Raw genomic sequence first — 27248 nt, forward strand, 5'->3', positions numbered from 1 at the left:
GTTTTACACTTCCTGTTTTGGGAGGGAAAAATTCTGAATTGTATTTTAACCCTACTCATTAAACTTTTCAGTATTTATGGAAAGTAACAAAAGAGTTGGATGCATATATAAGAATACAGCAAAAATGTCAACCTCTAGACACAGAAGCTGCCATTTGGTAAAGGCATTTGTTTTTTGTTTTGTTTTTGTTTTTGTTTTTTTTTTTTTGAGATGGAGTCTTGCTCTGTTGTTCAGGCTGGGGGTGCGCAGGCATGATCTCGGCTCACTGCAACCTCTACCTCCCGGGTTCAAGCGATTCTACTGCCTCAGCTTGCCAAGTAGCTGGGACTACATGTGTGCACCACCACACCCAGCTAATTTTTTTTTTGGCATTTTTAGTAGAGATGGGGTTTCACCATATTGGTTAGGCTGGTCTTGAACTCCTGACCTCATGATTCGCCTGCCTTGGGCTCCCAAAGTGCTGGGATTACAAGCATAAGCCACTGCGCCCAGCTGTGGGGCATTTCTTTTATGCAAGGCACTCTGTTATGTATTCCATCTTATTTAAACCTCCCAATAACCTTAGCAGGTAATTACCATCTATATTTTATATATTAAACTCTAAGAAACTAACTTGCTCTAAATCACACAAGCAGAAAATAGATTGGGAGAACTAATGTTTAGCACTGTTGTTTTTTTTCAGGGAAAAAAGGCACTTTGAAAGTGTACTTATACTCCTGTTTACTGAAAAACAAAGATCTGATATAAATCTCATTCATTCAGTAAACATTTACTGAGCATTTGTGATATAATGCATAGTATGTTGGACACTGGGGATTCCTAGATGAAAGCCAATCCCTGTTCTCAAGGTAGATTAGTAAACAATTATAATAATAAATATTATAAATTCATACCTATGATTGCAGCTGCCTGGGTTGTTTTAATGAGGGGTAGAGTGCTGTCATAAGCCTCTTTGGGAACATAAACTGAGCGGTCTCTGAATTTGTTTTTCTTCAAAATCTTGTGCAATTCACTCAGCACTCCCACCCACTTACTCTTCTCATTCTCACTGTCTGCTAGCATCAGGATTGAACATTTGTTACTAGATGCTGAGAGCTGGGAAGCTGTGACCTAGAACAATTTAATCAATATTAATGATATTAGAAAACAGGCACCCTTTATGCTAGTTTCATGATTATGTTAGTTTGCTTAGCACTCGCACTCACCAATAAAATGAGCATTCATTAAACAACTCTACTAGAGTTTAGCGTTTCCTAATCAGAATAACTAGTTTTAGCACTAGAATACATCAAAAGCAAAAGTGGCAGATACCATTTGAAATGTTTGTATTATTTTCATTTTCCTTCTATAAAAGTGCCAAACATTATCACTAAAGAGGCATTAAATATACTTATATACAACAACAACAACAACTGACATTTATTGAGTAAATACTGAGCACCAGGTAGATCTAAATACTTTATGAGTATTAACTCGTTTAACTCTGTTAACATCATCATGAGATAGGTTGTAATGCCTTTATATCCTTATTTTATATATGAAAAAGCTGTGATGCAAGGCAATTAAGTAATTTCTCCAACGACACACAACTAGAAGTCTGGGATCTTGTGCCCATGCTCTTAAGCGCTACACTATACTGACTTGCAACTTGTTTTAAGAAGTCAGAAGTGCTCAGTAATACATTCTCTGTTATTTCACAACTCACATCATCAAGATTTTATCATTTGAATTAGTATTTAAATGAAGGTTTATCATTATATAAACAATACTATCAAAGCAGTTTTAAAATTTACATATATGAATTCCTTTAAGAATTCGTTATTAAGTAGCAGTGACAATAAAACAGCACTATGAAAATCAGTTATAGATAAGGGGGCCTCTGTAGGCTCCCTCGGTAGTAGGGAGGAAAATAAATAGCTGTCAGTCTGGGAACTGAGAGACTAAGTATACTTTTTGTCTGACCTTCCTTAGACACAAGATTCATAGACAAATATAGGCAAATAGGTATAACAATTGGGCAGTAGTCTCTTTTTTTTTAACCTCTATTGTCTTAATTTACCAACTCAAAATTGCATTGTGGCAATAGCCTCCAAAGATGGCTACCAACAAGTCCTCCTAAGGAATTCTATTCTTCTCAAGAGGCGGAGTCTATTTCCCTTCCCCTTAAATCTGGGCTGACCTCAGGACTTGCTTCGACCAACAGAAGGCAGTAGGGTTATTATACCTGTTTTGGACCTAGTCCTCAAAGGGCCTGGCAGCTTCTTTTGTTCTCTTAGAAGCCAGCCACTGGGGGCTCAGCCAGCCTACCTGATAACCAGAGACCACATGGAGAGAGTTCACAAAGAAGAGAACTGAGATCACTCAGCTAACAGTCAGCACCCAGATGTAAGAGCAAGGTCATTAGATGTTCTGGCCCAAAATGAGCTGAATGTAGTCACATGAGTGACACTAGCTGACACCACAAGAACGGTACAGCTGGCCCAAAGAATAGTGAAAAATAATAAATCATTGTCGGTTTAAGCTTTTAAGTTTTGGCATGGTTTTTACAAAGCATTAAGTAACAAACACATTAATTTTCAAAGAGAGACATTTTTATTTTTTAAAAAACTTGAGAAACCTCACACCTATCCATTGTGGTAGTATTTATTTGAAAATTGAATCGGAACTAAAAAATATTATCTACCAGCGTATTTTATAAGCCATATATTGATGCTTTATCCAGGCCTTTCACTAATCAAATACTTACTTAGCACCAATTTTCTATACCTTCAAGTACTGGATGACATGGAATATATAAAGGAATACAAAGTTTGGTTCTACTTATAGTGAGTTTATGATTTATATAGGGAGGTAAAATATAGTCATTGAAAACACGTAATTCAGCAATCAAATTATAGCATACACACTTACTCTAAATATACAGGGTATATCTTTTCGACTTGCATGGATAACATCAGAGGCTAAGACTGAACTCACAGAAAATTCTTCATCCCTGAATGAAAAGCAAAGCATTAAAGGTTAGTATATGTGGCTATGTGTGTGTCGTTTGGGTGTGTATCCAAATAACACATATGAAGCAATATCCAAAGTTTAACTGTACCAAACACCAAAATTTAAGCTTTTAAAAAATTTAATTTTCCCCTATTGCAATTAATAGTGCCCCAAATAATTTATCAAGAATAACTTCCTAGTGGCATATTATACAAGAGCTAGAAATCATTTTTGGCTTTCCCACAGTCACAAAGCCAGTAAGTATATACGTAGAACTGAGATTTGAACCCTGGTAGGTCTCTGGAGCCTCCAGTGCACCCTCTTGCCTCCCACAATAAATCTTAAGTGCCCTCAACCCATCTCATCTTATTTTATTGTTCCTTCAGCATCTAAAACATATTTCCTCCACAATAATTTCTTGTGATTCCCTTAATTTTGTTATTGATACCATGACTCCCTTAGTCTTACAGGCTTGACACCTCAGTCCTATTTTTTATTCTTCTCCCTATCTATATTCAGTCCCTTAGTAGGCTCTATCAGATTTTTCTTGCCAATATTTCTGGCATCTATCCCATCACAGTCCACATTTGTAGGGGAAGATAATGTGTTTGAGATGCTGGTGTGAAGTGCCAATGTGAGTCATAGCTAGAAATTCTGGTTTTGAGCAATGTATGGATATATCTGAACTGGAGATACAAGTCTGGGAATCATCAATTCGGAGGTGATGGCTGAAGCTGTGAGTAAATATTATCACTCAAGGGCAGTGCCTGGAGTTAGGAGAAAAGGTAAAGGAGAGAGCACTAAGGAAAAGGGGAAGAATCTAAAAAATGAGACCAGAAATGTTTGAGGGCTATACTTACTTAAATGTTTACTGATTGTGTTTTCCAGGAGCTTTTCTGATTTTTATTTTCTTTCCTCACATTGAAATGATGCTCTAAGCCTTTAAGTGATGTGATGATAGAAACTTCACACAATAGGCTTCTATTACCCCAGCAAAGTTTACACAGGTCTTTTGGACTCAAACACCAATTTCTTTTTCCTTAACTCCTAGCCCCACACACTCAACACACATACCATCCTGTCCTATAAATACACCTTACTTCCTATTTTCAATTCTGTTACTATAGCAACATTAGCAAATTAGAAAACATGAAATTAGATCATTTAAATAAACCATGCAACACAATTTTTAAAAATCACAAACTTTAAAATTCCTACGTTGCAATGATACAAATAATTTTACCTTCAAAGTCTTACCTCATGTCAATCACTTGACTAATGACAACACTGGGCTGAGATACTTTTCCTTCAGCAATATCATACAGAAAGACTTTGAAGTCACACACTACAGCCAATGCTCTTTGCCATCCTTTCTTCACTCCAGCTGGCTTAGGAATCTTAGTTTTGTTTTAGACAGACAGACAGACAGACAAACAACCAAAACAACTCAAATGAAAATATCCCTTAAATTACATATGTAATTGCAAGGTAAAGACCTACAGATAATGTGCACATTTTACAAGTCTGCTATGCTGGTTGGTAAAGTAGCAGAGAGGACACATATCATTAAGCTATGAGAAAATGTAAGAACACATTCTTCAAATACCAAATGACTTTTTATTCTGAGAACATTTTAATGGTACCATTTTTAACTGTCACTAGTATTTCATTAAAATAACATTCATGGGTTTCTTTCTAAATAGCATAAAAGTCAAACTTGTTAGTAAGATGAAATTCAGCTTACACTGTAAATATTACCCAAGATAACAAGACTATGCTTTGATAATATCTCATAATTCATAACCATATGCCACCTCTCTTGCAAGACCAGGTGCTACAAACTCCTTTATGAAGATTTCATCACAAGATAGGAATAATATGGAAAAGCTTGAGATATTTTATAACTTATTTCCAAGTTTAGGTTTTTGTTTTCAAATCATTATTCTAGATGAAATAAAATTGTTAGATGAATTTTATTCATTTAATTTTCCATCAAGAATTATGCTCTTAAAATAACTGGATTTGATTTTAATTCATTAATAAATCTTAAAAGGTTAATCTAAACCCAACTTAATCATACTTACTCTGACATGACCTTCATATGCTGTTCCTATTCCTTTCTGAGGATCTATACCCAGGGGACCTTTTGTTTGTTCAGGAGGAACTGGACAAGTGGTTGGAGCTTTGTTTACACAAGTTATATGGCACGAGAATCCACACACTTTTGGAGGGAAAAAAGAAATGTTTGATAAAAATTCATTTTAACAAAAAGAAAATCCACTGACACTGCATACAAGATGCTATTTAGATGAATGCTTATGTCCAACTTTATTTTAAATAACTGTTTTACCATTTGGGTAGCTGATTCATTTGCTTATCAATGACAATTTTGATGAGAAATAATAAATATTTAAAAATTATTCGTAATACTGTTGTTCTGTGTTGACATTAGTGATCAAATAGAAAAAGCATCTAAACTTGTGACTAAAATGACAGATTTAGATTTCCTAAAAGAGTGGTTTCTCGAGTTCTTTTTAGCTCTTCATCCCACTACAACTTGGTATCTGCCTTGAAATTTCTCTTGCGAGGGTCATTAGTGGGCATTAAGCTACGTGACATCTTTGGTTTGGCAAACCCTACCAATCCTTGAAAATGGAGTTTTTCAGTGACTTTTAAAGTACAAGTTAAGGATAAATTTTAGGAGTTATTATTATATATATTTAAACTACTACTAAAATAACAATAGTTAACTTTATGGAGTGCTTTTTATTTTTCTATAACAATCTGAAAGAGGTACTGTTACCATCTCTACATTAAATTATGACTTATCCAGGGTCACAACATGTATTTGGCAGTGTTAGAATTCACCCAGGCAGTCTGGCTCGGAGTCTGCATACCTAACTACTAACAATATTGTCATGATGTTGTTATTTGATACTCACATGGTAAACCTGAGATTCGAAGAGAAGATAATAAATAAACTTACAAGTTTCACTGAGACTTGGTCAGGTGAGAATTAAAGGTTAAAATATTTAAAATAAAGAAGTTTGTTGGGAGGGGTTATAGACTAAGATAATTTATTTAGGCAATTTCTACTCAAAGGATGGATCCAGGAGACTACTGGGGAAAGATTAAGAGAGGAACTAAATGGGTATCACTGTGGAAATACAAGCACATGGGGAAATGGACTACAAACCACTGACAGATATTGTGAAACCAGCAGAGAGGCAAAATGACAAAAATGATCTAAATGTCTCAACTGACTTTATTTATTTATTAAAGAGAGGGGTCTTGCTATGTTGCCCAGGTTGGCCTCAAAACGATCCTCTTGTCTCAGCCTCGTGAGTAGTTGGGACTACAGGCATGAGCCATCACACAGCTGTTAAGTGGAGTGTCCAGCAAGTTATGATTTGTTTTACTTACAAGCAAAGGGTAGTGGAAGCAACAAAATAAGTACCTATACTGGATCTAATTCCAACCAACCACAAGGAAAGGAACACGACAGGAATCTTTAGAAGCTGTAATCACATTATTGTAACATTTACAAAAGCCTGGCAGACAAAGGCTAGGGACAATCTCATGAGTCCCCATAGCTTCATAAAGTAGGCTTCAAAGGGTCTAAAGAAAAGATAGGCACAATTTCACAGCAAATAACTCTAGAAGAAAAGACAGTCTGAGAAGACCTCAAAAATTCCTACTATGAATTGCAAATAATTGTGATGCATAAAAATGACATGGGACTTAAAGCCAGGTAGCTGGCTAGGATTCTTTCTAATAAACAAATATTGAAATGACATACCAGTACTGGCTAAGTTCCAAAATGAAGCAAAGCTTGTCAACTACACATTTACTCCTTCTTTGGCTTCAGTCACACTTCCTAGTCAATGATATAGGCTATTCCTTCTCAGGTTACTTGGCTATCTTTTACTGTTGCCTTCCCTTATCTATGTATGAGACTCATGTACTTGCTCACTTCTCAATCTACATGTGCTTCGTGGATGTCATTCATGTTTATAACTTAACACACTCATCACTCTTAAATCTCTGCTTTCTCAACACATGTATCTAATGAACTAGTTATATAATCTTGATCTTTCACTTTAGCTGTGAGAACTAATCAAACAGAACGCACTGCCTTAACATGTAATTAATTTCCCTCTTACTCAAAGTACTCAGATATAGGCTAACTGCAAGTATATTATAAAGGAAACACATGCATCTGATGGGGATTGACTACATTTCCTTTAGGGTCCCTTCCCATCCTAACAGCAGAAGAGACAGGAAATGGCAACTAGTATTAGAATTTGAGTCAGTAACTATTTTCTTATCTTTTTCATAAGATAAGTCAATAGAGATCTTCAGATAGTTCATAGAAAATGCATATTATGAAAAAACTAGGCCAGGCACAGTGGCTCATGCCTGTAATCCCAGCATCTTGGGAGGCTGAGGCAGGCCAATCATGAGATCAGGAGTTAACAGCCTGGCCAATATGGTGAAACCCTGTCTCTACTAAAAATACAAAAATTAGCTGGGCATGGTGGCACACACCTGTAGTCCCAGCTACTTGGGAGGCTGAGGCAGAAGAACTGCTTGAACTTGGGAGGCGGAGGTTGCAGTGAGCTGAGATTGTGCCACTGTACTACAGCCTGGGTGATAGAGCATGACTCTGTCTTAAAAAAAGAAAAAACTATGCATGGATTTAAAATTTTCTTTTGCACCAAAATAAATGCATACTAACTTGTTATAATATGTCTGAAAAGGATCTAGCTTGAGGCACTAAGAAGAATGAGACATCAATCTGAAAAGAGCCCCTATAAGAGCAACATGAATTCTGCTAAAATTAAGTAAGAAGAAATATAAAATTTACAATGAAGCTTGAGTAGAAGAATGGTGAAATAATTGGTGCTTTACAAAAAGTTTATAGGGACAATTCCTGATATGGTTTGGCTGTGTTTCCACCTAATCTCATCTTGGATTGTAGCTTCCATCATTCCCACGTGTCATGGGAGAGACACAGTGGGAGCTAACTGAATCATGAACCATGATTGTGAGGCCTCCCCAGTCATGCAGAACTGAGTCAATTAAACCTTTTTCCTTTACAAATTACCCAGTCTTGGGTATGTCTTTGTTAGCAGTGTGAGAAGAGACAAATACAAATGCTTTAAAGAAATCAGGCCAGTCACAGTGGCTCATGCCTGTAATCCCAGCACTTTGGGAGGCCAAGGTGGGTGGATCACCTGAGGTCACGAGTTCGAGGCAAGCCTGCCCAACATGGTGAAATCCCGTCTCTACCAAACACACACACAAAGAATTTGCTGGGCATGGTGGTGGGTGCCTGTAATCCCAGCTACTAAGGAGGCTGGGGCAGGAGAATCGCTTGAACCTGGGAGGTGGAGGTTGCAGTGAGCTGAGATTGTATCATTGCATTTCAGCCTGAGGGACAAAAGCGAAACACCATCTCAAAAAAAAAAAAAAAAAAAAGAAAAGAAAAGAAATCAGCAGTTTACAAATGGATAACTCAGTTTAAGAAGGGAAAGATGATGTCTAAGATGAAACCTATAGTAGCGGACCATCCACATTAATTTGCAAGGAAAAAATCTTGTTCATGCCCTGTCTGAAGAGGACTGATGAGTAACATCACAAACAACAGCCAACACCACAGACATCTCAACTGGTTCAGCTTACACAATTCTGACTGAAAATGAATGTGAGCAAAACTTCCCACTTGTTGGATGCCAAAACCACTGCATCCAGATCAGCTGCAGAATGTTCAAGGGAAGTTTTAAACAAATAGGATCAAGATCCTGAAACATTTCTTTGAAGAAGTGTAGTAGGAGATGCAACATGGCTTTACCAGTATGATCTCAAAGAGAAAGCACAATCAAAGCAATGGCTACCAAGAGGTGGAAATGGTCCAGTCACAGCAAAAGTGGACCAGTCAAGAGCAAAGGTCATGGCAACTGTTTTTTGGGATGCTTGAGGCATTTTGCTGTTGGCTTTCTGGAGAGCCAAAGAATGATAGCATCTCTTTTTTATGAGAGTGTTTTGAGAAATATAGTCAAAGCTTTAGAAGAAAAACACCTGGGAAAAGCTTCACCAGAGTTCTTCTCCACCATGAAAATTCTCCTCCTGCTCATTCCTCTCATCAAACAGAATTTTGTGAATGTTTCCATGGGAAATCATTAGGCATCCACCTTAGAGTCCTAATTTGGTTCCTTCTGACTTCTTTTCGTTTCTGAATTTTAAAAAGTCTTTAAGGGCACCCATCTTTCTTCAGTTAATAATGTAAAGCAGACTGTATTAACATGGTTACATTCTCCCAGGACCCTCTGTTCTTTAGGGATGGATTAAATGTGTGGTATAATTACTTATAAAATTGTCTTGAACTTGATGGAGCTCATGTTAAAAAATAAAGTTTATATTCCTTATTTTTATCTTTAAATTCTACATTTCCACAGGCTTTGTGAAGTCCCCTCATATAAGGTAGTGCTGTAGTGACAAATTTCATTTGATTTTTTTAAAAAAGTATTCTTGTGAAACATTAAAAAAGAAATAATATATTCCATTATAATTTAAACCATTTTCACTTCAGAGGTCCTAGGAAAAATAAAACAATACCCAAATAAATACACTTTATTTTCTGTTCACATAACCCCTGACCCTCTTTCCTTCATCACTCAAAATGTGCGCTCTATGAGGGTAGGATCTATACCTTTACCCTACCCACTATTATGTCCCCAGTACCTAGAAGTACAGTGGGCGCTACATAAATATGTAATGAATAAATCATGGATGGTAGGGAAAAAAAACCTCTGCTATTAATATAGTAATAAAATATCTTTCAGGCATAGTGGCAGACATTTAATATTTCTGAAAAGGCACTCACATTGCCTACTTTTCAATAACAATTTCTCTAATAAATTAAACAAGGTTAAATTTCAATGAATAGGTTCAAGGATAACTTGTATGTCTTCTGTCGTATATGTCAATGTTTTTTGGCGCACACTACAAATTTACTCAAGTAACAAAACAAAGATAAATGAAACATTTAAATATATATCCCCTAAAAAATATTTCTAGGGAACACTTGTCTAGTTTCTCTAACATTCAACAGACAACATAGATTATTTCCATTCCTGTTATGCAAAAAAGCAAATGATTAAGTAAAACAAACATTTATATATCTTTGAAAGAGAATCAAGTTATTTGATTACAATTTAGATAGTGAAGTCACATTTTCTTTCCTTTTTGTTCTTACCTTCACATGAACAGCCCTGTCTTATTAAACCCACCATCAAAGAGGTACACTGATGACACTTGGTAGGAGTAGTAAAAGATTTTACAAAAAACTGGTGAGTCTTGCGCTGCAAAACAAATTGATAAAAAAACACATTGTTTAAAAAATTTCCATAATGTGAGTCCCTATGCCCCATATCACCTTCTAGAATGTTTTCTAAATAGGAATAGAATGAATTATTTCCATTTCTCATTACATCTTCTTACAGTTTATGGTCTTTAAATACTTTTATTAGGTAATTTGAGTGACTAAGCTAAAACAATTAAGAAGCTAAATGATAATTGCTCTTGAATGCCATTTGAAAAGTATGTAAAATAAACTATAGCTTATTTGGGGGGGCTCATAAATCTTAGCTTCAGAATTTTATTAAATTCTCCAAATTACTGTTCAGAAAATAGTTAAGTAAAATATTGCATATTTATACTTATACAAATACACGATTTTAATATGCTTTAAACCTTCTTAGGAAAAAAAAGTTATTTAAAATTCTTGTTTCTACTAAAAATCATGTGTTTCTCTTTCTGGGACCAAGAACGAATACTATGTTTCACAAATCAGTTTCCTCCTACGAAAAGCAGCAATATAACACTTGAGCAGATAAAAATACACACATATTATTCCAGAGAGAGATGGCAGACTGAAATTTCTTATTTAATACCCTGTAGTTAAAGGTCTCCAAGTCTTAACTGATTTACATGGTGGTAAGTCATATAGATTTTATCTCTTTGGAATATTCCTTTCTTTTCCAAATTAACTCTCTTAGCATGTTTTAACAATAAATGATGTATAATAAATAACCTTTCATTCTGCTGTGTGAACTTAGGAGCAATTTACTAAATTCCTCTCCGTCTCACTTACCTTATCTACAAAACAGGATAAACAGGAGTATCTACTTAATGGAGTGGTTAAACGAGTATTAATATAAACAAAGCCTTTCAAACAGTACCTGGTACATACTAAGTACTCAAAAAATATTTCCTTTTTTCAAAAATAATTTCAACTCTTATTTTAGATTCATGGGTACATGTGCAGGTTGTTACCTGGGTATACTGCGTGATGTTGAGGTTTAGGGTATGACTGATTCCATCACCAAAGTACTAAGCACAGTACCCAATTTTTCAGCCCTGGCACTGCTCCCTCCTTCCCCTTCTCTAGTAGCCCCCAGAGTCTTTTGTTGCCATCTTTATGTTCATGAGTTATTTTGTTGTCATCTTTATGTCCATGAGTTATTTGAATTTTTTATGTCTATGAATGTTATTTGAATTTTGCTAATTATTTCTCTTTTATATGTCTGATTGATTTAAATTACTAAAAACTATTCCATATTCTGCTACATTATGAATACTGATTTTAAAAAGTTAAAGTAGCATTTATTTCAGTTGACACAACATATGAACAAAAAACTAAAGGGCATATTTGAAGCTATAAAATTCAAGTTAAAAATAAATCTTGTTCTTTTCAACTGGGATATATGATTTGCACACAACAAAAGAAGTTTTTAAAAAATGAAATAAGTAGATTATCTTTTTACAAAAAAAACCCTGACTACCAGCATTAGTCAGAGAATGGGGTAAGATTCTCAAATTTAGAGTTGTCATGAGATCTGGTCCAACCTCAAACCATTCTGTTCTAGATGTTCCTCATGATCTTTTGGTGAGTTTCAAAAGCAGCACTGGGAATTGACTCTAAGCAGAACACAGACTATCTTATTACTAACTCTGCAATTGCTCCTATAGCTTCTGAGTCCCAGTCAGGGTGCAGGCACTGTACCAGTACTTTATATAATTCATCTTATTTTGTGTAAACAACCACCTTGGAAAGACAGATATTTCCTTATACGAAGGAGCTCATTAAAATCATAAAATTCTGCTCTTTCTCTTGTATACAACTTTTAAATTTTTGGCTCTTTGAGAAACTATTAACAGTAAATTTTCTAGTGCTTTTTCAATTGTTCAAAATGCATTAATGCAAAAGATGTAAAGTTATTCTACTGGTTAGTTCTAGAGGCTTTTAATACAAAGAAGAAAAAATTAATCAACTGCTCTAAGTAGCTTCATTTCTTTTTCTTCTAAAGCATAAGAAGACATATCTGAAACAGTAGCAATGAAACAACTCTACTGTAATTTATATATATATATATATAACACTTCCTCCCCAGCAAGAGATCTACTTAGGATGTCACAATTCTGAGTATGACAACAGGGAAAAAAATAACAACCCAATGTTTTGGATGAGAATTAATTTTAGGTAATAAATCATCTAACTGGTAGGTGATAGTTAAATTATGGGAGAGGTTGTGAAATTTACTTTACTCCTTACTAAAGATTAAGTAGTTTATGTTTCACTAACCTCCACTAAGGACAGTATAACATAACATTAATTAAAGATCATTACTCTGGGCCAGGCATGGTGGCTCGTGCCTATAATTCCAGCACTTTGGGAGGCCGAGGTGGGCAGATCATGAGGTCAAGAAATCCCGTCTCTACAAAAAATGCAAAAATCAGCTGGGCATGGTGACATGCACCTGTAGTCCCAGCTTCTCGGGAGGCTGAGGCAGGAGAATTGCTTGAACCTGGGTGGTGGAGGTTGCAGTGAGCCAAGATCGCGCCACTGCACTCCAGCCTGGCGCCTGGCAACAAAGCAAGATTCTGTCTCAAAAAAAAAAAAACATTACTCTGATGGCATCAGTCTTTTGGTAATACACAATAGGATTTTGGTTTTGTTTCGGTATGAAAAAGAGGAATGATAACAGAAAGATACATGAATAATCAATCTTAGGGTCTAGATTACTTGGCTTCTAATATCCCTGTTTCCTGCCTTCTGGTCAATATTTGATATCTAATACTTCCTTTTGTGAAATAGCTGGAAGAGGAGAAAAAAAATGAAAAGGAAAAATCTAGTAAGAAAGGTATTAAACTTTGGACCAAAATTAGAATTTTAGATTATGTGATCATTTGGAGTAGACAGAATTAACTATAACCTCACAATTCAATGTGGTGATTAGAAAGAGTTCTGTTCTACTCTTGCTTTTGTCTGTGTTGTAGATTTTAAGCTACACATTGGAGAAGGTAAAATGTTTTTAATAGAAGATGTGAGAGCCAAGTAGAACAAAGTACAACTCTTGGTGAAAGTTTAGAAATTTATTGTAGATAATTAAACTTTTGCCACTAATAAATGACAAGTAAAACAGTATCTCACACAACCCTTTCTTTCTTAGAATAGATTTTAAAATGTTTTAAAGAACTTAAATTTTCTGGCTGGGCGTGGTGGCTCATGCCTGTAATCCCAGCACTTTGGGAGGCCCAGGTGGGCAGATCACGAGATCAAGAGATCGAGAGCATCCTGGCGGCCAATATGGTGATATCTCGTCTCTACTAAAAACACAAAAATTAGAGGGGCATGGTGGCGCATGCTTGTTAGTCCCAGCTACTCGGGAGGCTGAGGCAGGAGAATCACTTGAAACTAGGAGGCAGAGGTTGAAGTGAGCCAAGACTGTGCCACTGCACTCTGGCCTGGTGATGGAGTGAGACGCCGTCTCAGAAAAAAAAAAAAAGAAATGTTCTTTTTTAAAGTAATGTTTTTTCTTTTCTTTTAAAATTTCTATTTTGAGATAATTATAGATTAACTTCTCTATCTTTTCAAAAACATGAAATAAACTTTATTTTTTGGGGAGAAATATTAGGTGCAACAAATTGAGTTAATATTTAGTTGATAAAATAATATTATCAGTGTGGTAGCGGCCTCACTCTAGTTTTATTTTACCTTCTTTTGCCCATACATCCTTGATAATCCAATACCTTGGACATGTATATATCTTTAGATAATCTGAGTGTTTCTAATTTACATTAGTGTGATTCTGTCATATATCAGCTATATGAATCTTCCCCCTATTTCCACCTCCAATACCTTGGACATGTACATATCTTTATAAATTAGATAGTCTGAGTATGTGATTTTAATTTACATAAACGTGTTTCTGTTTTGTATCAGCTATATTTTAGGAATCTTTTCCCTATTTCCAACTCCCTACTGCCATAAAAAATACAGTAATAAACATCTTCATCATGTTGCCTAATCAATCTGTATGAAGGTTTTTTGGAAGGAAATAGATTTTTCTGATGAAATGAGATTGCTGACTCATACAGTGTATGTATGATTCTACACTACCTAGGTTCTCTCCAGAATGGCTGCACCCATTTATACTTTCAGTATCCACATGTGAGGCTGGCTGTTTCTCTACATCCTTGATGCCATCTTACTTACTGTTACCTTGACTTTGAGTAGAAAGTGATAGTAATTTTAAAATTAAATTTAAAAAATTTCTCCAACGATTAGTGAAATTGGACATTTCTTCACATGCTTGTTGACTAACAGGATTTCATCTTCTGGGAATTACTTATTCATATCATTTGCCAATCTTTCAACACGATTTTCAGTCTTTTCATATGGAGTTGCAGAAGTTTCTTGTAATTTTAGAAATAAACCTCATATTAGTGGTGAACATTGCAGGTATCTTCCACTAGTCTGTCATCATCTGTTAGCAATGCTTTCACTGTAAAAACATTTTTAATTTTGATGTAAAGTCCATCAATATTTTCACCTTATGCTTGTGACTTGAGATCTTATATTTATTCCCAGTCACAAAAAAAAATTTCTACATTTTCTCTGTGTTTTAAATTTTTAAAATCAAATACATTCATACATATGGTTGAAAAAGTAAAATGGCATTACAATGCTTATGACAAAATTGGAAGTATCCCTTTGCCCCAACTCCTCCTTCCTAGAAGCAATTTCATTTAACTTTTTTTTTTTTTTAAAGCTATTTCCCTTCTTCTGTAATAGATATCTATATTGACAAGGGAGCAGGGAAGCCTATACTACATTTTTTGATTTGACACATTATCTGTTCACTTCCTGCTATGGTAGAGAAGGATTTGGCCCCTTTACACTATCTACTCCCTTCTTTCATTTTCCCCAATATTGTTATATTACAGTTTTAGATTAAAATTTATATGTAATGTCTAAGTTGTTATGACTAGGGAATTATTATTCACTAATAAGAAGTACACTATGGTTATTTCTTACTTGTATAACCTTTCAATTTTTCTAAAATTAATAGTGCTCTCCAACCCTTGACTTTTACCTTTCTATATCTCTATCACTAAATCTTACAAGCTCTTCTAAGAAACTGTAAAATCCCCTGGAATCTGTTTACCACATGGTCAAACACATCGGAAACCTTTCAGCCCCCCATCCCTTTCCATCGACCTGAAGACATTCCCGCTAAAGCCCTCTGGTTTCCTACTCCAGTCTTTTTCTTAACGAGTCTGTATATAATTCCTTCTTCTATGGACCTCATGTCTTCCTCTTTCTTGGTCCCGTTCCTTGTTCTGGTAGAACTAATTCAGTTTCCTTAGAAAGTAGCACATGGGTGATAAATTTTTTTGAGATCTAGAATTTCTGAAAATGCAGTTTTTTTCCCTGCAACTCAATGGGACATTTGACAGGGAATCAAAAATTCTAGCTTGAAATTTACCTTATAACTATTCTTTTCATTTTGTTTTGGATAAGTATGTCATTTCAATTCCTGAACATTTGGATGTGATTTTTATCTCCTTAAAGGTTTAAAAAGTTTTCTCTATCTTTGTTATCTATCCACTAGTGCTAGTAGGCACCAATGGGACTTTGCAATCTGGAAACATGTCTTTCAGTTACAGGAAAAAGTCTTTTATTCAACTCGATAATTTCCTTCCTTTTCTTTTTTCTGTTTTCCTTTTCAGAATCTTCTATTTGTTGGATATTGATTTCTCATATTTTCTTTTCTAATTTCTATCTGATTTTTTGTAATATTTTCCAAGAGAATTCTCAAATTTATCTTGTGACCCATTATTGAATTAAAAAAATATTTACCATATTTTCTTTAACTTGAGACTTCTTGTTCTCATATTCCTGTTTCTTTCTGCTTTTTGAATTGTCCCCTTTTCCTTCAACAAAAATAGGAAATATTTGTTTGATTTTTTCTTTCTTTTGAGACAGGGTCTCACTCTGTCACTGAGGCTGGAGTTAAGTGGTGCAATCTCAGGCTCACTGCAGCCTTGACCGCCCAGGCTCAAGCAATTCTCCCTCCTCAGTCCTCAAGTAGCTGGCACGCCAGGTGCATACTACCATGCCTGGCTAATTTTTGTATTTTTCATACAGACAGGTTTTTTCCATGTTGCCCAGATGGGTCTTGGACTCCCGAGCTCAAGCGATCCCCTGGCCTCAGCCTCCCAAAATGCTGGGATTACAGATGTGAGTCATCATTTATGCCAGACTTTTTCTTTTGTTAGATAATTTTGAAATGTCTGCTGACTCTTGGGAATCTTAATATTTTTAAGTCAGTATAAAAGCTAAAGAGATTGTGTGTTTTTTAATGTGTGCATGTATGAAAGCAAACATATGATGTGCTTGTTAAGAAAGGACTTACTCAACCATCTCATTAGGGAGCCCCAAAGGACATTATCAATAGGTCTTTTCTGGGCCATTTAGTGGACTCGAGAATCCACTGATATCCTCTAAGCAGAGTGGGGAGGAGGAGGCTGTAGTCCCAAGTGTCAGTATTCTGGGAGCTAAGCAGAGGAAAGGCTTTGGGGTCTCACCATTCAGTACATGGACTTTTGCCAAATCTATTTACGGTTTCACATTTCTCTTTTTCACCAACTAGTGAGCCTGGTGCCCCTAAATTTGTGGTCTCTGGTTTAATTACTTTACAAAATTAACATATTGCTGAGTTCGGGTAGTTGTCTGGTTTTCAGAGCTGATAAAACACTTTACGTGGACTCTGAATCAATTTTCTAATTTACTCTAGACTCCCACTTCACTCTTGCCTCTCAAGGTACTTGGTGTCTTATCATTTTGGTTGTCTGAAGCTTGTTTTCTACTACATTGCTCAGGAAGGGGTATGGGAACAGTATTTCTTGAGCTCTTGAATGTTTTTAATAGTTTTCTGTGGCCTTTATTTTTGGAGGATGCTTTATTATCCTGAAAATATTAAATCCTGAAAAATCTTTGACTCGTATTTTCCTTGGGTATCTTAAATGTGTTATTCTATTACTGTTGTTGTTGTTTTTGGCATACTGTTACTATGGAAAAATCTGATGACAATCTCATTTTCTTTCCCCTTTAAGTGACATACTTTTTGCCTAAATGCTCAATATTTTTCCTTTTATTTATAAATCATTAGTTTAATAGAATGTCTTCTTTTGGCTGGGTTGTCATATATCTTAACTTTGCTGCTTTTCATCTATCTTCCATCCTACTAACTTGTTCTTCTGTAATATACATTTTGCTCATTCTACTATAAAAGTCATCTATTATTTCAGCAGTTAATGTTTTCATGTCAAGTATTTCCAATTTATTTTTCTTCCTAACTACCTTATCCCGCCTCATGTTACCAACATTCTTCTTTTCTGATCTCTTTAAGGATATTTTTTATGTTTATTTTAAATTCATGTTCTATCTGGCCTTAAAATTTTGCTTTATCGGGGCACAGGTTATTTCAGTTTGTCTTTCTTCTATATCAGTTATATTTTTAGTATATTTATTCAGGTCCATTGACCTCTCTCTCTCATTCTGTGGTTTATCCAAGGTTTGTGTTCTGGAGAGGCAGATCATTCAGTTTTCCAATTTCTCGAATTTCTTTGTAGGAGCTTGAGATAAGCAACTAAATCTTCTCATTCTACCATATGTAATACTTCAGTCATATTTATGTCAAATAAATGGAAAAAAAAAGTCCACCTGAATTTTTCACTAAATGGTTTGCTTTTTCAGTGGTTTATTGACTTCAATCTCATATTCTTTCACAAGTGGCCTCGACCTAATGCCTTAGTGAGGCATATACTGCTTAGAGAAAGCGCTGCTTCTTCTTATAACAGACTTCAAACACTGAATTTAAGAAGATGAAAAAGAACAAGTGCTGTATGCTCTCCCTACCTTTCCTATTGGTGATTATTTGCATTCATATAGAATTTATTTTCTAAGTTTTTCTGCTTGTAACTTTGAAGGAATAATATTTAAAAAAATCACAGCAAAAGCATAAAGCAGACAAAATTCTTTTTTTTGTCGGGGGGAGGAATACACTATGCTTATAACTAGATTGAGTACCTTAGGTGGAAAGCCAGTTGAACCAGGACATCCTTTTTTCTTTAAGGTTGGTGTGTGAACTGGAAGTGGAGTAGAGTCTACAGTCTAAACCCAGGAGCAAAAAAAGGAAATAAATGTCATGAAACATTCCATTAATTTCAAATATAACTAGAAAGAAACCAAAATAAATAAAACCAAACAAAACATCAATAAGGCAAAAAGTTGTACTAATTAATAATAAAGAAAACCTCAATAAAGCTAAAATTGTCAAAATGTTGATAATTTAAATCTCTGCCTGCACTATCTACAAATGAAATATTTGTTCAATTAGTAAGTTACTTCAGTCTGGAAATATAAAAATAAATCATTTGGATCAAATGATCCAAATAAAAAAAGGCATGACATGTGGCCTACATAAATATGAAGATGTTAATTTTTACATCCATCTGAATTTGCCATATTACTTCTAAAAAATCTGAAAATGTCTTTAGCAAGATTTATAATAAAATATTTAGAAGATTCTTTTAACTACTCAATTTCCATACATAGAACATATATTACATATATAGAACACAACTCTGGATGTGAATACATAGACAGAGACTGACGTTGGGATTTTTGTGCAGAAATTAATTTCAGAAGAAGGGAATTATTTAATTTTATTGCAATTATTTAATATTATTGGAATTCTGACCGTAATATAAATTTAGTCACATACCATATCTTTCTTAGTTAGTTAGCTATGTAAAATATGGTCTTCATTTTTATGGGGTATTACTGTAAGATATTGTTTTGAATGAAAGGAACCAATCATTTCATTGGATGTTATTATGGGGAAAAGAGCCACTGTTTAATCAGCAAAGCAGTTAAAAAAATAGACATGGAAAGTAACTTCCTTTTAGGATGCCAAGCAAAAAAATTAAAGGAAAAAGCTAGTCTTTGTATAAAGTACAGAATATTTTAAACATTACAAGAAAAATGGATGGATCTATCTTTGCTGCTACTATACAACCTCATCTTCGTTGTTACTATACAACAATCTGTCTCTTTGTTGTTACAACCTCCGAAAACCAGAATATTTTATGTGCACTACAGACTTAAAACAAAATTCAGTTGACTTTCTCAGAAATCTGTTTGTGAGTTTAGCTCTAATTTAGATTTCATTTACTTTTAAATAGCTTGAAAAAGTTTTAAACCAAACTTAAAATTTAACATTTGAAAAGATAAATATGAAAGATAAAAGAGAAGAACACTGAAAATCTATATCAAATAAAAAACAACAGGAAACAAAGTTGTCAATCGAATCTACATAGAAAGTCCAAAGGTTATTAGAATTAAAAAGAAATTAAGCAAGGGTGCTGGATAGAAGATCTACAGAGTTTATAAAGACAAGGCAATGCACAGTAAGAAAATGTATTTAAAAAGGATCCCATTCACCATAGCAACAAAAATTTTAAGGTACCTAGGAGCAAATCTAACAAGTATTTTGAAATACACTGAAAATAATGAAACTTTATTGATGGATGTAAGAGAATACCTAATATGTATACCATGTTCATAGATGGAATACCCAGTATCATGAAGATGTCAATTCTTCTCAAATAGATCTATAAATTAATGCAATTCCAATCAAAAGCCCCATGTGAAACTTGACAAGCTGATTTTGAAAGTAATATGACAAACTAAAAGTTCAAGAAGAAAAAGAAGAAGGAGTGTGGGATGACTCGCCATACCAGGTATCAGAAATTATTTTAGAGTGAAAGTATTTGTATTTAAGACAATTTACTGTCAGTGCAGGAATAACCAAAAGAACAATGGAAAGGAATTGAGAATATCCAAACAGATCCATGCATATAAAGCAGAATAGCATTACAAATCAATGGGGGAAAATATAGCAGGGTCACTTGTTCATTTGTGAAAAAGACATTAGAAGCCCATTTCTCTTTATACATAACGATATATTTCAGTTTGACTAAGGTCCTAAACAAGTAAAAGCAAAATTTAAAAACTCAAGAAAATATAGAAGAAAGTCTTTATAATCTCTGTATAGAGAAGAACTGTTTTAAAAAGACATAAAAAGCAGAAGTTGTAAAGGAAAAAGACTGACTGACTATTTTAAAATCAAAACTTTTGCAAGACAAAAAGACACCACAAATAAAATTTTCAAATAAGCCACAGACTGGGGAAAAATATCTGCAATGCATATAGCTAGCAAAGAATTAGTATCCAGAATATACAATTAACACAAAAAAAAGCTATAGGAAAAATGATTAAATAGAACAAAGGACATGAACAGGTAAATCCTCAATAGTCAATAAACATACAAAAAGATGCTGAATAACATTAGAAAATAGATGCAAGGTGAGACAAAAATGACACCTCATATCCATCGAACTGGCAAAAGTTGATGTGTGACAGTGAGGTGAGGATGTGAGGAAATGGGGAACTCATACACACTGCTGGGGGAGTGAAAATTGGCCCAATCACTGTGAAAAACAATTTGGCAAGATCCAGTTAAAGTTGAAAATGCATATAACATACAACTCAGTAACACCACTAAGTATATATGCCAAACAAACTCTCCACATATGCAAAAACAGATATGAGGATATTCACTTTAGCACTGATAACAACGAAAAATTGGGAACAACCTAAATATCCAACTATAGGAGAATGGGTAAATAGTTGTGGTATATGTCACAGTTATAATGAATGAACTAAATGAACACATATCTGTATGAATAAACCTGAAAAGCAGACTTTTGAAAGAAAAAAGTTATAAAAGGATACAGGCAATATTTATGTAAATTAAACACATAATAAGCACTACTATATATCATTTATGGATACAAATAAAATAAACATATAAAACCAAGAAACAGAAGATGCACATCAGCTTCAGGATATTTAGATATGTCTGGGAAAGAATGGGGAATGGTATATGGGAGGATGTTTCAACTGTTTCTGAAATATATTTTCTTTGAATAAAAATCTGAAAAACAATTAAGCAAAATTTTCATATCTGTTTAATCTGTGGGTGATACATGGGTGTTTATATTATTCTCTGAATGCTTGAAATATTTTATCATTAAAACAAAATGTATAATTTCAAAATATTAAAACAATTATAACTAAAAACACAAGAGGGTCTCATTAACTTAACCAGTTTGGAGGGGCCTACCACAGAGTTGGAAAAAACAACCTGACTACAACTCACACTTCACTTTAGACAGCTCTTCAGATTGAACTATCTGCTTCTACTGGAATGCTAGACACAGCTGTGAAGATTTAAAAAATGGAAAGCAAAGGAGCTTTGTCTGAATTGTAATGCTGAGTGAAGAATCAGAGCTGCATCTTAAAGCAGGATGGCATGGACTGAAGTACAGCATTCTTTTGACTTGTGGAAGAAAGCAACCTCTGTTGAGAAAATTGGCCTATTGGCTATTTAAAATCATTGATTGACATGAAGTATAAACACAACACAGTTTTTTTTGCAATACTAAATGTCAGGATTTAGTTGACTGTCTGTTACCCATTTAGCAGTTAGAATGAACTATTCAGTTGCCAGAAGTGGCTATTTTATTTTTCAGCTCTACTTACAATGTAACAGGTTAGCTGTATCATGACTTATTACATTAGAAGAATTAAAATATGAGCATGGCACCTGCACTGCCATTTGCCTAGAATTTCTAATAATTCAAAAATTTACATAATTTATCCTCTGTTCTACATAGTTCTCTAATTAAAATAAAGACTGTCTTTCTAGTTAGTTTTGTCTATTTCAGGTTCACTATTTGGGGACAATGTGCTCTTTAATTTTTTACTTCTATCTACATTATCAGTTAAATGCAATGATCTCCAATAGACTGTAACTTGTTACATAATATATTTGGTTAAAAGGAGAGAGACAGACTTGTTTCATTCAATTCCCTCTTTCCTGACACAAGTGAAAAGTTGGGGAGCAAGGCTGCTCCAATGAGGCACCTTAACTGGCTCAGCTTCACTAGATGTGGAAGGAGATGTGGACCGTGACTGGATGTGAAACTTGACGCTCGGGTTCCATACATATGTGTTCTCAACGGGATCAGTCTAGGAAAATAAGCCAGGAAAAAAAAAACCCAAAAAATCACTTTTAAACAACGTGCAGCTCTTAGCAAATTTCTGTTAAGGCATGATTACAACAACATTTCTTGAGAAAGGAGGAAAACAAACTTTAGTTTGAATATTTACATAGGGATACCTCATTATACAAAAGCGTAACCACTAGCTTTAATGTAAACAAGGACTGACACAATAGTTAACCAAAGGTTCCTCTCACTGTTGATCTCTTACTTTGAGCACTGCTCCTACCACACATTCTATGTTTGTATTCCACATGAAGCTTTTGTATTTCACAAAATGAATCATACATGTGAAATAAATACAGAGTACTTAATAGAGATATATACTGCAGATTAGAGAGAGTTTTGTCCTTCATAAGAATGAAGTTTGGTCTCTTACTACTCATTAATTGAAAGTAAAAAAAAAACTATCTTATCAGCTTTGTGCTGGACACTAAAGTAAATCATCCTTTTATTTTGCAGCAGTAGAAAAACCAGCACTTTTATTCAGTTGCACCCTTTTAAACCAAGTATTTATTTTAAGAAATTAAAAATGCTTTGGGTTAAAATTTAGCATAAAAGATCTTATGAAGCATACTGACTAGTCAGTTTGGCAAGTTTCAGAATTACTAGGATTGAGTTTTTAAAATGAAAGGACAATGAAGGTAATTTGGAAAAGTGGTTCAGGAACTTATTTTGAGTATGTTGTATAGTAAAACAATGCTTAGATCATAAGTCACAAATCATAAAAACAGCATGTTTAATAATTAAAACATGAACTTATATTTTTCCTTTGTTCTTACTATGGCTATTATTTTAGAAGGAAGACACGATGATAATGTACCCCTTAAAAATGCCACTGTTGTGGCTCATACCTGTAATCTAACACTTTGGGAGGCTGAGGCGGGCAGATCATAAGGTCAGGAGATCGAGAACATTCTGGCCAACATGTGAGACCCCATCTCTACTAAAAATACAAAAAAAAATTAGCTGGGCGTGGTGGCGCATACCTGTAGTCCCAGCTACTCGGGAGGCTGAGGCAGGAGAATTGCTTGAACCCAGGAGGCAGAGATTGCAGTGAGCCGAGATCACGCCACTGCACTACAGCCTGGGTGACAGTGCGAGACTCCGTCTCAAAAAAAAAAAAAAAACGAAAAAAGAAATGCCCCTGTTGATTCAGGTGCAGTTATGAGACTGTTGGCAAAGTAGAACTATTAAAACAATGAATTAAAATATAATGTCCTTGTACTCAAAACTAAGTGAAAAGCAAAACTTCTTTAAAATTCTGGGTTGAATGGTAAATAACTGAGAATATAAATACTTGGAAAAGAAGACTCCCCTAGAAATTAACTTCACAGCTTTGTTTTTAGCTCAACAGAACTCTGGGCACATGGCTTCAATCTCTAAGGGCACAAATTGTTTTCTTAAGTTGAGGATATTTTCCTATTGATAATTAATGTCGGATACTGTTATCAATGTATATGTTGCATATCTTAAAAAGAGTCAATTTCTGTTCAATGTGGAGAATTTTAAAAAATTTGTCAAGTGTATGGGAGGAATAGGCTAGCAGGCTGGGAAACACTATCACAGCACTCCACTGGTGCCCACCTACGGCCTTCCTGGGTGGTGGGCATGGAAAGGTATTCTGGTGACCACAAAGCCACCATCGGGCCTTAAACTTTCAGCTATTGGGTTTGGGAGAAGTAGGGAGAAGAAGGGTCTCAGTGAAGGCATTTAGGGGTCTTGGAGCAGCAGCCATTTACCAACTGCTGGGATACTCAGTATTTTAAAAAGTGGTACCAATGAACTAAAGCTTACCAGCTGAGTATCAGCTCTGTACATGTGATGTGGCTGACTTCATGAAACTAGTATGCCTTGTGAAGTTGGAGAGCCAGGCCTGTAGCCCATCTCTTGAGTCCAAATTCAGCATTATTTTTGTTCTACCAGAGGCATCTCCGTAGCAGAGTAATTTACTCAAAGTAACTTGATAATCAAGAAGGCTAAGTTATATTACCTCCTTTCATGACAGTAAATTTTGACCAGAAAAAGGAAAAGTAGGAGAAAATGGTACTCAGGAAACATTCTGCCCAGTTTACAATTTTATTCAGGGACAGCCATGGAGAAAGTAATTAAATTATAAATATGAACTTTGACCATGAGTTGAGAATAAGGCAGAAATGTCTTTCAGTTTCTAAAAATCTCCTCCTTGTAGTTTTCATAAGATTATATAGCTTGCAAGGAGAGTTAGGAGTCCATGAGGAGGAGCTTCAGTTAAAATGGAATTGAGAAGCAAAGCAGAATTGATACATTTTATACCAATAAGAACTTAAAACTGACTGAAATATCATCTCAGAAAGTTTTAAGGTATCCAAGTAGGGGACTTTCCATGTGTAGAAAACCAGGCCATCTTAAGAAAATTTAAAAGTTTCTGACCTGCTGCAAAAGGCTTCAGCCCCAAAGCTTGACTAAAAGATATTAAAATAGAAGTTCCTGTGTGAAAAGTAATGTTGTGTATATGTGAATAGCTGATGTAACGGCTTTGTGTCTCTGGGTCTGATTATTTCAAAAACTCTTTAAAAATGGGAAAGGCCAAGTGCATGCTGTTTCCAACAGCACTGGCTGAAATTTTATAGCAGGCCTGCTCTTTGAGCTGTTTGAACACATGCTGACAGAAGTTGAGCATATTGTCTTATACTTTCTTGCACTAAAATTAGAAAACACTGCCGTAAGCCATTTTGTCAGTATATGGTCTAATGGAAGGTTAATATCATGATATCGGTGAACCTAAAAAGCAAGGCTTTCCCTAGCCCCAGAGCTGGTTATTAAAATACTTACCAGCACATTTGTTGATCCTATGAAATTGTGATATTATGACAGTGGGATATTGGAGAAAGGAAAAACACTCTATCAATTTAATTTGTGGCTACACAAATTAGTAACTCACTCTTGAGGCTTTTAACACACACCTCTTGGCTCTTCTGAAGGATTACTGTCAAGTCTTTTTCTCCTAACTAGTTTTTCCTCCATCAATAAAAATGAAAGAGAATACGGATATGGATAGATTTAAAAGTGATTTTCTCTGCTGAATGAGGTAAAAGGTGATTATTCAAAATCAGAAAATATTTAGCTTAAATGAAAATAGTTAACTGTAATAAAGTAGAATAGGCCAGGTGCTGTGGCTCACATCTGTAATCCCAACATTTTGGGAGGCTGAGGTGGGTGGATCACATCTGAGATTAGGAGTTTGAGACCAGCCTGGCCAATGTGGTGAAACCTGTCTTTACTAAAAATACAAAAATTAGCCGAGCGTGGTGGTACATGCCTGTTCCCAGCTACTTGGGAGGCTGAGGCAGGAGAACCACTTCAAGCCAGGAAGTGGAGGTTGCAGTGAGCCAAGATCACGTCACAGTACTTCAGCCTGGGCAACAAGAATGAAACTCCATCTCAATAATAATAATTTTAAAAAAGCAGAATAATTAAAGTTACCATATTAGCTTTTTAGAGCTATATATCCTTAAAGTAAAAATCAGAGTTTAAACAAAATCAAGTGATTTTTCTTTTAAAAAATATTAAAAATAAGAGAAAATACTGAAATATTTTGAGATGGTAGCAGGCATATTATAAAGCTGAACTATGCCACTTATAGTGATACTCTGATCTTTAATTTAAAAAACCTATGAATATAATAATTAAAATTTAAAAATTGCCACTTTACTTTCAAAGTGTTTTTCTTTTAAAGACAAAAAACAAAGCTTGGCAAAGATGAATAAACTCAAGGCAAAAACCATTTTAAATATAAAAAAAAAAATGTCCAGGTCTTGTAAATGAATCTAACAGCTAAATAAGATTAATAGATATAAATATTTCATTTCATTTCTCAGTTACCACCAGAGTAAACAATATCTCAAAAGTGGTGTAACACTAAAAATAAGAAAAACACAAATAAATTATTTTCTTTATTAAAGTTTTAATTATCACCAATCAGACTAGAATTTTCAGGATGTTACTAATTTTAACTACAATTAAATGCCTACCAATGCATTTATAATTAATGGCTTATTCTATCCACTAAAAAGCAATTAATTCTATAAACTTTCAGAATATTCAATGACTACATGCTGGCATTTAAAGATAGCCTATGATTCATTTTAGTAATGAACTGGCAATGAATCTGATAGAGTATAGCAGCAAAGCAACTGATTAATACCATTAGTTATTTTAATACAAAGTATTTTAAAACCTTAAAAACAAACATAATCATTATTAATATATTTTAGCCATGGAAGTTAAAATATTCTTTTTGTCATTCTTTCTGTGCTAAAATATTATAGCATTAAGTATAATGCAGCAAAAGCTAATAAACATACATCAATAGCAGAGATGTTATAAATTCAATATAAGAAATATATTTAAGTAAATACAATTTTTTTTTTTTGGCTAATTTTCTTTTCCTAAGTAAACATACTTTAAGGTGTTATTCTGATGAACAGTCATTAGAAACATCTACTATACTTCCTTATCATTTTTACTTAATCCTCCATTAACAAAAAAGGCAGAAAAGCTGAATATTAGTGATATTGTCCATACTGCAAAATACTGTAATCCAGAATGTTCATAAAGCTCCCTGAAGCTATTAGGATTTTTCTACTAAAAGATCCTCAAATGTATTTTTACAGTAGTACATTAAAAAAGGTTTTCACCCCCCCAACAGAATCATAGAACTGGTTTTTAGATGACCC

At 34.5% G+C, this 27248-nt stretch overlaps 1 protein-coding gene across 21 annotated transcripts in view; it reads right to left on the reverse strand.

Moving 5' to 3' along the window:
* Nucleotides 1-27248, reverse strand: part of CDC42BPA (CDC42 binding protein kinase alpha) — a 331128-nt gene that overhangs the window by 40502 nt on the left and 263378 nt on the right. For 11 of the 21 annotated variants that reach the window (XM_012459835.3, XM_012459830.3, XM_012459828.3 and 8 more), the window contains 7 exons: nt 22394-22498; nt 18431-18514; nt 10250-10355; nt 5076-5212; nt 4249-4388; nt 2911-2992; nt 894-1110 (listed from right to left, as the gene is read on the reverse strand). In XM_012459835.3, the coding sequence (XP_012315258.1) occupies nt 894-1110; nt 2911-2992; nt 4249-4388; nt 5076-5212; nt 10250-10355; nt 18431-18514; nt 22394-22498 (871 nt within the window). The remainder of the gene's footprint in view (nt 1-893; nt 1111-2910; nt 2993-4248; nt 4389-5075; nt 5213-10249; nt 10356-18430; nt 18515-22393; nt 22499-27248) is intronic. The other 10 variants (XM_012459841.3, XM_012459840.3, XM_012459836.3 and 7 more) reach the window with 1 other exon arrangement.

Source organism: Aotus nancymaae, unplaced genomic scaffold (assembly GCF_030222135.1).
Source record: "Aotus nancymaae isolate 86718 unplaced genomic scaffold, 86718_ANA_hifiasm-v0.15.2.pri h1tg000032l_0, whole genome shotgun sequence".
Lineage (NCBI taxonomy): Eukaryota > Metazoa > Chordata > Mammalia > Primates > Aotidae > Aotus > Aotus nancymaae.